General features: G+C 34.6%; 1 protein-coding gene across 1 annotated transcript in view; it reads right to left on the bottom strand.

Moving 5' to 3' along the window:
- Positions 1–10,619: 10,619 nt before the first annotated feature.
- The window catches only part of LOC120416498 (ankyrin-3), a 35,666-nt gene continuing 33,329 nt past the window's right edge, over positions 10,620–12,956 (bottom strand). The window contains exon 9 of the mRNA XM_039578215.2: positions 10,620–11,655. Within this exon, the coding sequence (XP_039434149.1) occupies positions 10,741–11,655 (915 nt within the window). The 3' untranslated portion in view covers positions 10,620–10,740. The remainder of the gene's footprint in view (positions 11,656–12,956) is intronic.

Raw genomic sequence — 12,956 nt, 5'->3', positions numbered from 1 at the left:
GTTCTCTGTTTGATTTTGTAAAATATCACAACTTAAAAAAAAATGGAATTATATGCATTTTATCAAAAAAGGTCAAATTCACTTCTCCACTTTAAAATCAAATTACAGAATTGGTATACCAATCCAAAAGAAGTGCTACAAAAATTGTCAAAGAGTTTTTGCCTTCCTCACCTCAATTAGGAAAGGCTATAAAATCACTCCAAAAATGAACTTCTTTATTCGACACGTAGACCCACCTTCACGTATACCTATCGACTCAGAATCAAATTCTGAACAAATGTCTGTGAACAAATCGAACCAAACATTTCATTAGGGCACAAAACCAAAAACCGCGATTCGAGAAAATCGCTTGCAAAAAGTTGACAACTTGTTTCAATTCCTATTTAAAAAAGAAGCTTGACTGATGGTATTTTTACTGATGATACGATAAAACACATCATTATCCTCAACTCTGCTTAAATGCTTCTTAATTTTTGTTGATTTTCGCAATAAAACTCATAATTTAAAAAAAATCGTTATTGGGCCCTTTTAACTTTCCAACTGTTGTTCATAATGGGCCCTTTCTAAATGCAATTTCGAAGAGAGCTAAAAGGTCACTAAAACGCTGTCACCGGATTGTTGTTTTGAATGATGTTTACGGGCCCTTTTGTTTAGTAAGAAATAATGAGGAATTCAGTAGAAATTTTGATTATTGGTGAAGTTTTGTGATTGAATAGTGTAGATAAGGTATGTGAAACATAAAAATTCTTCAAAAGTGTACTGAACAGCAGCCGCGGGACCGTATTAAATATTGTTTTTTGACGAAGTTTTTCTCTGCAGAAATCCTTGGTGAAAAGTGAACCAAACTTTTTTTTAAGTGAATTAGTGTTTAGAATGTATGAAAAGTTCACTTTATAACACAAAAAGTTACTCAAGTACGAGAACCTAACGAAAAATAAAAGGGCACATTTGAACATTTTTTTGGTTTGCAGTGAACATGGTTATGTGCCCTTTTGAGTTTTTGATTTTTTCAATAGGAAAGTGTACTAATGATTTTGGTTTTGTGCCCTAATGAAATGTTTGGCTCGAAATGTCTGTAAGTCCATGCACCGAAAAATATGAATACGATTTTAGCTAAACTTTGGAAGATTGTAAAAAGGGTGGTTTTTGTCAGAAAACCTGTCATGCTATATATTGTTAGAAAGGTATTTGAAAGACCTTTCCAACGCGTTCAAAAGATTGAAGATCTGACAACCCCATCAAAAGTTATGAGCACTTAAGTTTTATTTATACACTTTTTTGAGGCCGGATCTCAAATATTTTGATGAAAAAGTTGTCCGGATCTATCATGCAACCCATCGTTGGATAGGTATTCAAAAGACCATTCAAACAATTCCAAAAGATTGAGGATCTGACAACCCTATCAAATGTTGTAAGTACTTTAGTGTTTTTATATACACTTTTTTCAGGCTAGATCTCAGATATTTTGATAAAAATAAGTGTTATTTCTACATTTTTTTTGGCTGTGTAGTGTATTCACTTTATGAATGTGAGGAAGGCACCAACCAGCTAAAGGTGAATTAAGTAACGTGTTTTTAAATAAAATAATGCGTGCCATCGGTAAAAAGTAGGCTAAGTAATTTTTCACGCTCGAAAATGGCAAATTTCACGGGGACCTCAATTTCAAAACACAAAATTTCACGCAAATTTCGCGGAACTTGAAAAATGTTAAAATAACTCTGAAAATCCTATGTTTAAATCACAGAAACTACTTTTTATGCTTCATTATATATTATTCTTCAATAAACTAAAAAAAATTAATGCGACGCAAAAAATTCTCCTAATTTTCAAAAAAAAATCCTTCTGGTTTATGGATATATGGATATGGATGGATATATAAATTTTGAAACAAAATGTAGGGCACGCGTATTCCCAATAACTTAACTGCTCTTTTAATATTCGACTAATAAAGCTAAAATGTTTTCGCTAATTTACTTCCGTTACATCATTTTACTTATTGAATTTTATATCAAAGCAAGATTTAACAATCTTGTCCAGTCAAAATGAGTAAATAAATTGAATTTTCTGCGACATTTAGCCCATTTTACAAATTTTTGTTTGGGGTTTTAGCTCACTTTTATAATTTTTAAACAAAATCTAAACTTTTATTCTAAATGAGAAAAGAAAACAAAAAAGGAGTATTTTTTAACTTTCACGGGAATTATCCACTCAAATAAACAAATATCGTTAAAACTCAACAGGCCCAAAATTTTTTTTAAATGTTTTTAAAATGTGATTCCAAAGAAAAAAAAATACTCTTCATTTTTTTAATTCTTTCAAAAGTATACCTTGCAAATAAAATAGCAGTAAAGTTTTTAATACAGCGAATGAAAATATTACTAAATTTAGTTAGCTTCTAAAAAAACTCAAAAATCAGAACATATCTTCAAATGGTTTATATCAATTTGACATACATATAAATTAGGATGGCTCGAGATGGTCGATTTTTCAGAACATGTTTTATTCGGTTGCTTTTAGGCCCCTAAACAACTCCCTGAAATTTGGGAGCGATTGATTGCGTCCACACTTTGCGCATTGCATTTCAATTTTGTATGGGATTTAGTATGGAAAAACTGTCTTTTTTACATTTTTATTTTGCACTAAAGTTTTCAAACCAATTCAATAGCGTTAAAATTGAGAAAATTCTCTAAAACTTTCTCGAAGAAAGTATTGTGCTATCTTGCTCCTGTCAAAAGATACAGCGTCATCAAAACTCGTCTAAAACGTGATTTCCGAGTAAAAAACACGTTTTAGACGAGTTTTGAGGACGCTGTATCTTTTGACAGGAGCAAGATAGCACAATACTTTCTTCGAGAAAGTTTTAGAGAATTTTCTCAATTTTAACGCTATTGTATTGGTTTGAAAACTTTAGTGGAAAATAAAAATGATAAAAATCAAAATGTAAAAAAGACAGTTTTTCCATACTAAATCCCATACAAAATTGAAATGCAATGCGCAAAGTGTGGACGCAACCAATCGCTCCCAAATTTTAGGGGGTTGTTTTGAGGCCCAAAAGGCATAAAAAAAACTTTGTTCTGGTTTGATTTGATCATTTTTGAATTTTTCCACATAGCGACGAGCCAGTCTAATATATATTCAAGCTGTTTAATTGAAAACTAATAAAATTTAATGAATTATTCTTTTTGGATGAAATATTTATTAAGTTGTTATTTTAAAAAAATGATTTAGAAAATTGAAATTTCACGAATTTCACGCCGTCCACGAAATCGCAATTCGCAATTCGCAATTCGCAATTTTCAGTGTAAGAACGGGCCTTGACCGATCTTATGCACCAGGTTCCCGACGAACACGCACTGCCCTTACACTTACATCTCACCCTTGCTTTGAGTCAGTACGAGCAACACGCTAGAACACGCTTTGAGTGTTCGTGCCAGGCATGCACACCTTCTATTCCGGTTACGCATTTTAACTCGGCCGGGGGTGGTACATTACGTAGGGTTTGATGTAAGTATAAGCGCCTAACCATTTATAGTGTGCCTATCAACTTTCATTTAAGCAAAAACTGTTTTATTTTAGTTTGAATTCAAAAACTAGTTGTTATTTTACTATGTATTGTTTTCTCCTGAAATCTTTCCTAGTGTTGAGTCGTGTTTCTGTTGCTATTTCTTTTGTCGCGGTGTTTTGTTACAATATTTTGGTCCTAAGCATTTTATAAAAGTTTTTCAAAAGTACAATAGTAATATTTGTGTTAATCCTTTAATCATTCCATTAATTGAGTAAAGGCTCGAACCTCACTTGCTTAAGAAAAAGGTGAAGATTCAAAGCAATGGACAGTGAAGGAAATATACTATGTAAAGAATCAGTAGTAAAAGAAAGATAGTGATTTATGTAGTAGATGTAGAAAGAAATAATAGTTAATAAATAGAGGTTAGCAACAACTTATAGGCAGATGAAATTATTCAAATAGATATATAAAGAAAAGGCAAATGATAAACAGAATTGACATTGCTACCAAATTCAGGGAAAACTGACAGTTTGTTGCAGCAGCATTAGTTAGTCAAATATAGTGGAAAAGCGTTGTTGTGGCCTGAACCACAACACGCCCTTTTTCCATATTTACCATCTCTGTTTGGCGATATAAGACAATAAAAACTTATGTACGTCAACAGGTAAACGCAATGACTAAATCTAGGAGGTAAAATGAAGTAAAGTCGATAGGTAGTCAATTATAATACTAGGGAGGTAGTTGATCTACCGACATGGCAATACTTAATAAAGATGAGCTCGTCCTTGGACGAGCAGAGTTGAAGTGCAACTGACAAATGTTTACATTGTTTTAAACAAAAGAAAGTCCGAGATAATAAATATTTAACAATTTGGTGTCAGAAGTAAAAAAATGTAGCTGAAGTGTAGTGATTTTCATAAGGATCAACGGCCAGGAACCCTGCAGTAAACACGGACACGATTGGTAACGTATAATAAAAAATTAAAAAAAAACTTTAACAAACATGGAAAATTGGTTGAAATTTAAACACATCGAACTATTTGACGGTTCGGTGCAAAAATTAAAATCCTTTATAGAAATTGTGGATCTTTTTCACGAAATCTATACAACAAAAAATGTAAATGAGAAACATTTTCTTACAGTGATTAAATACTGTAAACTTTCGGAAAATGTACAATATGAATTAAAAAACGAAAAATTTGATACTTGGGACCAACTTAAATCTTTATTGCAAGATAGATTTAAACCAAGTTTAAAATTGATGTTGGAATTATTAGACGAAATGAATGCATCATCAATCAAGCAAAATGAAACCTTGACTGATTTCAATGCTAGACTTAATTATATTCTGACAAAAATAAAAAACAATTGTGGCTCCGAATTCGAATTATTCCATCAGCATGCCATGGGTAAAGCTGTATGGAAAATAAAAGATTTGTTGTCCATCGACACAATTATTATTTTAGGCCAAGCGTCTACTTTAGACGAAATCAAAATTATTTTGGAAAAATTAAATTTAGGTGACAAAAAAATGTATGGTAAATTTCTACCATTAATTGACAGGAAATTTAGAACAATCTACAGCTCAAAACAACGGAGTCCAATATTTTAAATTCAAAAACCATTTTCAACCATGTTTAAATTCAGGGAAAAAAGGTCTCCAAAACTTCAATCCCAGGTATAAGGGTAACAATTTTAATCCATTGCACAATAAAAATAATGATGCAAAACAAGAAAATATTTATAGAATCCGACAACAAAATAACATGAATTACTTTCACGGTAAAAATAATTGGAAATATTTTGTTCCTAAAAGAGAAAACATTCATTATAAAGATACAAAAATTAATCCTAATTATAGGGGTAAAACTTTCGTTCCATTTTTTAAAAACAAAAGACCTTATTTTATAAACAATTACGATACCAACAATAATAATAATATGACAAATGGTAATTTTCAAAATGAAAACTCTCGCAACAATGGTTATAATAACACAAATAATTGCCACAACTATAACACAAAATATAATCATTACTGGCAAAACAGTATGCCAAAAAATAAAAATTATTTAGCGAAAAACAATTCAAACGATGAAATCTCGTATATTCAAGCTGAAAATTTCAACAATCCAAATATCAGTGAAAACCTTTGTGACAATACTGAAAATCCAATTCTACATAAAAATCAAAAAACAGCAGAATATGAAAATCATGGGGAAATAAAAAATAATTCAAAAATTTTCGAGCTTAACGAAAAACATAATGAGCAAATTAAAATTATAAAAAATGAAGATAAAAAACAATGTCAAAAACTAGATTACCAACAAAACAAATTTAAAAATTATTTCATTGAAAATGAGAAAAATATTTTCTTAAATAAAAATGATCACTTCTATCAACAATTTATAGAATACTTAGATGATCTAAGTAATCAGTATTCTTACTGATAAACAAAAAAAACACACACACACACACACAATCATGATAGACATATCTTAACCATCAATTATGTTGATATCTGGCCAATATCAATTATCAATGAATGTTAAAGATTTACTCTACCTTGATCGTTAGAACAAAATATTTAAAATCATGTATATTTTTCCGGAGAATACATCTGATTTAAATATAAGTTCAGCAAAAGTATAACAAAAATTCTATCTAACAAAAATCTAAGAAAAGCATTCAGCGTACACAAAAATGAACCAAAGCAAATATTTTTGCTAAATACAAAATCATTTTCAAAACAAATTATTCGTAAAAAATAAAAATAAATGGTTCAGAACATATAACAGATTGAACAAAGAAATATGCAATGCAAAAAGCGAAAAGTAAAACAATTCATTATATATATTATACAAATATTACAAATAATTCAAAATATAGCAAAATAGTTTCCTAATTTAAAATCATAGTATGTCGAAAAAAAACATGCGAGATATCAAAGATATCGAAATCAACCTTTTAACACTTCAAATTTAATCAATCGATATTGTAGATATAATTTAAGTTTGATTGATTTAATTTGGTTTGTAAAAATCACTTTCATATATTAATTTTAAAACATAAATTGACAACCATCATATTTTGAATAAATTTCCAATAAAAAAACTGAAAAATAATGTAATGTGTTAATCAAATATTCACACAAAATTGATTCATATTTTCCACTTTCAAATCAGACACAAGAAATAATCTTATAATTATATTATAATAATGAAAGTGCAAAAGTATTCAAACTAACAATATACATTGAAATCTGTTCAAATAGGTTTACTAATTGATCGATTAAAAAAAATAAAGTTTTTCTTTTAAAAATTTAAAATCAGCTGTCATGAAGCAAACATCTTAACAGAAATGTTCATTTCATTTAGTATAATAACTAGTTTGTTTGAAGTATTTTAATATAACAATTTCTCTCATTTTACTTATTTTACTGTAAGTTAGTTCATAAAAAAATCGATTGTGTGTATTTCGACCCGGGTGATTTCGCGATTGTTTGACAGTTGCTTTGGAGGCATTTGAACGGTGCGCGTCGCGGTCATCACGCAGGATTTTCGTTGACGTTTTCGTCTTTGTTTTCCCCCCCCCGATTGTGTGTATTTCAACCCGGGTGATTTCGCGATTGTTTGACAGTTGCTTTGGAGGATTTGAACGGTGTGCGTCGCGGTCATCACGCAGGATTTTCGTTGCCGTTTCCGTCTTTGTTTTCCCCCCCGATTGTGTGTATTTCGACCCGGGTGATTTCGCGAATGTTTGACAGTTGCTTTGGAGGATTTGAACGGTGCGCGTCGCGGTCATCACGCAGGATTTTCGTTGCCGTTTCCGATTGTGTGTGTTTTTCGGTCCGGGCGGTTTAGCGTTTTCGCATTTTATTTGGTTTTATCTTTCCACAGCCGGCTGTCTAAGATTGAATCATTTATGATAAACTCAACACCAAATAACCGGGAATAATCTCATCCGCATCCTCCGACTGTTTGCCTTGGGAATGCATAATACATCACACCATTAAACAAAATTTATTGATTATTGGGTCGCATCATCATCCTCTATGTTGAATCCTGGCCATTACCCTTACCCACTAACAAAATCCCAAGTAGAAGTAGTTTTCCGGCACACGTGGGGGTGTGGATATCGTATAGAACCCACCCTTGGTAGCAACCTGTGCTAACTAACATTCCCGTCCCAATCCCCCGAGATCTACAAACTGACATGGCGGGCGCCGTTGGTGGCCAATGACTGTTACCTATTTGCTTCAGATCTAGTTTTAATGATCTTGATGTTTTATCTTTTCAACGCATTCATACATGCTGTTGATAAGGGAAACACCATTAGATCGTTCAAGCGTATGGTCGGTTGTATTGATAGGATATTACGGTCCTGTTCAGCAACGGAGAAGGACAACCATGGGTGGTCTCTCATGCTCATGCTCATGCTCATGTAAGTTAGTTCATAAAAAAATAAGGAGATTACAAATTGTGACTTTATACTCAAAAAACATGACTTGAATGATAGTATTAAAAAAGGAAAAACAAACAATTTCGTAGATACTTATAAATATACAGATCCCTTAAAAATAACGTTACCATAAATGTATAAAATGAGAATGATCAGTTGTTATCCATGAAAATATAAACATTATAGATGTATCAACTGAATTACAAAAAACAAGTTCAAAACAATTCAACATACAATATAATTATAAATACACTAAAACACACACATATAAACACACAAACAAACATCTTGATTATCATTAAACAAAGTTTTGAAAGTTTATAAAATGCATTTGTAGTTAAGTAAAATAAATACAATGTAGTTAAGTAAAGTCTGTATAAGACATTTTTTTTTGTAGGGGGAAGGAGACCCCCACGTTCCAACCTTCAGACCAAACAATTCTAATTGTTTCGCCATCTTCATCTTCATCTAATCGTCGTCGAGATCGTGGTCGTCATCAAAAGATTCACGGAACGAAACCGTTAACAATCGAAACGGTTCTAAAACAACAACATCAAGACATCTTCAGCACCATCATCACAAAGTTTATTCACACATTTTCAACGCCTACAGTCATCCTGCAAATTTTACATTTCAATTATATTCTTTCTGCAATCTTTCATTGTAATCACTGTATTAGCCTAATTTTCGCGTCTTTCAATTGTTAAACATTATCTTTGCTGTCTAAAAAAACATATTAAATTAAAAGCAAAAATAATTATAGCTTAGTAAACAAAAATATGAAACGAATTCATTCAAAATCAGTAAACATAAAAATATCATTTGTTAGCCATACGATTTACTATTTTTATTGTATCCCACTAATCCCGAGTAAACCGCGGGTAATCGGTTCCTTCAACTAACATTAGTTTAAGTAAATTTTGTAAACAATATGTTATGTACCAATCAAAACAATAACGTATTTCAGAAATATTCAATAACATCATGAAAACTTATGAAACAAATGTCAACAATCTTCATCAAACAAAACCTCTACAAATTTAGACAACATTTCTGCAAATGTCATATAATTAAGGTTTAAAAGTTTTGTATTAGTATTCACAACTTATAATGAAAAGAAAAAAAGATCATTCAGATAATTAAAAACCTTTTCCGAGGGGGATAGTGATGTTGTGGCCTGAACCACAACACGCCCTTTTTCCATATTTACCATCTCTGTTTGGCGATATAAGACAATAAAAACTTATGTACGTCAACAGGTAAACGCAATGACTAAATCTAGGAGGTAAAATGAAGTAAAGTCGATAGGTAGTCAATTATAATACTAGGGAGGTAGTTGATCTACCGACATGGCAATACTTAATAAAGATGAGCTCGTCCTTGGACGAGCAGAGTTGAAGTGCAACTGACAAATGTTTACATTGTTTTAAACAAAAGAAAGTCCGAGATAATAAATATTTAACAGCGTTGATAGTTAAGAGAATCAAGAGTTAATAAAATCCAAACCAAATTGTGGATAGTAAACAGAAGAATCAGTGAATAAGTTTGAATCAGTTGAGCAAAATAAAAACAGAAGATAGATGGTAGATAAAAATTAAAAGAAAAGAAACCCCTTTCTGTGATGTTTCAGGTACATCCACAGCAGTTGACTCAACATACTGCGAATCAAAACAATACCGTCTACAATCACAAATTACTTCCCTTTCCCACATTGTCGCGCCCCTTTCTTTTAGCCGTCTCGACTCTGACCCGCGGTGGTCAAAGGTTTACGATCCGTTTCCACAGGCCACCAGCTAGGTCATCATGAAAACCAAGCCAACGTGGAGGTAAGAAAATAGGACACTCGCAAGGAACCAGAGCTATACTGTTCTGATCAAGATAATTCGGATGATCTAACAGAACTACGGATGTAGTTAGTTACGCTCCTTCCAGGGTGTTCCTTACGTGAACGTCAACCGAAGAGTACGCAACAATGTCAGTGCCATTGCATGCTCTTAGGTATCAATCCTTGGCCTGCACGCCGTCCACGAAATCGTCAAAAATCACCCTATATTAGTAATTAAACCAGGGTATTCACTCGATTAATTCTACAGTAGTTCATAAGATTATTTTTATTCCTTTTTGACTTTGATAAATTATTTTGAGAAAAATCGTTACATTTTCACACAAACATGAAATTTCACGGGTTTTCGCGGAAAAAGCCAAATGTCGCGGATTTCACGCTGTCCGCGAAATCGTGAAATTTCACTAACCCTAGTAAAAAGTAAGGAAGTCATCGTTAACCAAAACAGTAAACTGCACCAATCTATGTAATATTTCTAACTGGTTTGTATTCTATTGTAATAGTTCAAAACACGGGACGACTGCCAAACTGGATCACGCACACACCTTTGCTGTGACCTCTGTGTGTGGCCAAAAGTTTCTGAGACTTTGACTTTAAACGTGGGAACTACGCGTCGGAAGACGCGTGCGTACTGTGTGTGAAGAAGAGGTTGGACAAAATATTTGCATCAACTACCCTACAACGACATTATTTTTGTCTTGACCTGTAATCAGTTTTATTTATAAGAGATTTTACACTTTTTGTTTGTTGTTTAATCCTGTTTTAGCATCGGTAGTGATTGTTCATTTGAATAACGGCGCATTCGCTTAAAGATTCGTCGATTTGTTAAACTTTATTTACACGATATCTAACACTGAAAAACGTGGACATTTATGTTCATAGAGAGTGAGATAGGGTAAAACAGCCAGCTGGGAAAGGGTTGGTGGGGTGTTCTCTACCCTTCAAAGTTCAGTACGTACTCCTTCAGCGGAAGTGGCAGGTTGAGCCGGTTTATGCTCGGGGCCAGCTTCTTGTTCAGGCTGTTGTATATACACACCCGGCACAGCTGCTTCAGACTGCGGGGTTTCTTGTACAGCGTAATGATTAGGTGCCTCAGGTTGTCGATGGATTTGTTCGGGACCTGCGCGATAAACAGGTTGTGCAGCGACTTGAGGCAGTTGAAAAGCGTGTCGTGCCGCATCGAGTAGTAAAATAGGTGGATAATACGTTGATAGGTCTGCTCCCGGTCCAGCAGGATGAACTCCTTCCGGGTGATCAGCATGATGTAGTAAAACAGCAGGTAGTTGCGTGCGTTGTTGCGGAACGAACTGCGCAGGTTGTCGCTGCCATTGGCGACTCCCGCCGATCCGGCACCGTTCGCCGCGGACGATGGTCCTGCCACCTGACTTCCACTGGGACCGGCCCCGATGTCGCTACCCCCCGCGACCGCCCTCATCCCACCCAAGTTGATGAAATCGTTCACGTAGTTGATCGACGAGCTGCTGCTGCCGTTCGTCATCAGCTTGTTGCTCAACGTAATGTTCGGATCCGTCCCGTACTGGATCAGCACCAGCAGCAGCTCGTACACGCACAGAATATCCGGACACGTGCGCACGTTGACGATCATGTCGATCACCGACTGCAGGATGTGCTGCGACGTAATGTTGCAGTCCAGCCCGTACTGCAGCAGCAGAATCAGGATGTTTTTGATAAAGTCAAAGTTGGCTCGCTTCTGGGTATCACAGTTCAGCGTAAAGTTCTCCGACACGGTAAAGATGAGCACGTGCAGCGGCGTCAGGTTCGCCCGGTACGAGCAGTTCGGGTTGGCACCGTTTTGCAGCAGTATCCGTATGCAGTTCAGGTAGCACACCTGACGGGTGCGGGAGGAGCGTTGAGAAAATAAATAAAAACAATCCGATATAAGTTTGGATAGGTTGAGTGATTAGGAAACCTTACAACAAAGTGGGTGACATTGTGGTCTAAAGAGATAGGCCGTTGTTGTTGTAACAGGATTACTCAACATGTTACGTGAGAACATGTCAATGTAAAGCAAAAATAGCGAATAGCTCAGAAATGAGCTCGAAGGTTCAAAACAAACAAGATAAAATAGGACATCTTTCCAAGAAATTACTCATGTCAATGTGGTATAAGCCTATGACAAACAAACAAACTCGCCCTTTTTCGCGTTTGTCAGTTTGCCAAGCTTGCAAAAAAATTTGCGGCAAACTCGCAAACAAGGTAAAATATATGTAAGCTGACGTTTCTGCAAACAAATGTTGGCGAACAAACAACGCAGAAAAATTGGCAAACTGTCAAAATGTGCGAGTTTGTTTGTTTGTTTGACGTAGTCTAATACCTCCTTTAGTTGTTTATTCAAATGAATTTTCAAGTGTTTGAGATTGATTTTTGTACACACTAACTTCATGCCATAAAAAGCTATTTTTCAGTCCACTCGCACGGTGTATTTTTTCGAGACCTCAAAGATAAAAAAAATCTGTATGTCTGATATTTGGCACCGTGAAAGAAGGGCTCTTTCCCGACATTTTGCGGGGTATACCGAAATATTTCGTCGGGGGGTCTAGAGCAACTTTTTTTTGAAGATTATTTTTCGATTTTATGGGATATTTGTTCAAAAAAGTCACAGAAAATCGGCGCATTCATGTTGATATCACGCAAAATTCTTATGAATATGCCTTGGGGACTCTAACCAACTATATTTGACCCATATTTGACCTCCACAAAAAAAAATCCAGCCAAATTTACCAGATTTCTAGCATTCTTTGAAATGACTCCAAAATCCAAGCTGGAAACCCCGATACGACCGAAAATAAATCTGTTCTTTGTATAATTTGGCATAAAAATACAACAACACATTGCCCGAATACGGATTTGAGCATCAACCAATGCAAAACATGGATTATTTAATAAATAAGCTGTTTGTCGCGCACACGTCCGCTTCCTCAGCTCTCCAATTGAGAGTTGAAAAATCCCGACAGATGGCAGCACGGATTGCTGCGATTGGCAAACCCCCCGCCTGCGCTGTCAAACGTCAACGGCGAAAAGCAACGGCAACTTGATCGACTGTTGCGCGCGAACCGAAGCGCGCGAAAAGAACGAAGGAGAGAGACAGCAAGCAGAGAAAATATTATTCCGTTCGCCAATTTTGTAGAG

The sequence above is a fragment of the Culex pipiens genome, chromosome 3 (genome assembly GCF_016801865.2).
Source record: "Culex pipiens pallens isolate TS chromosome 3, TS_CPP_V2, whole genome shotgun sequence".
Taxonomy (NCBI): Eukaryota; Metazoa; Arthropoda; class Insecta; order Diptera; family Culicidae; genus Culex; species Culex pipiens.
The sequence above is the reverse complement of the archived record's forward strand: the minus strand, read 5'-3'. Positions and strand labels throughout refer to the sequence as shown.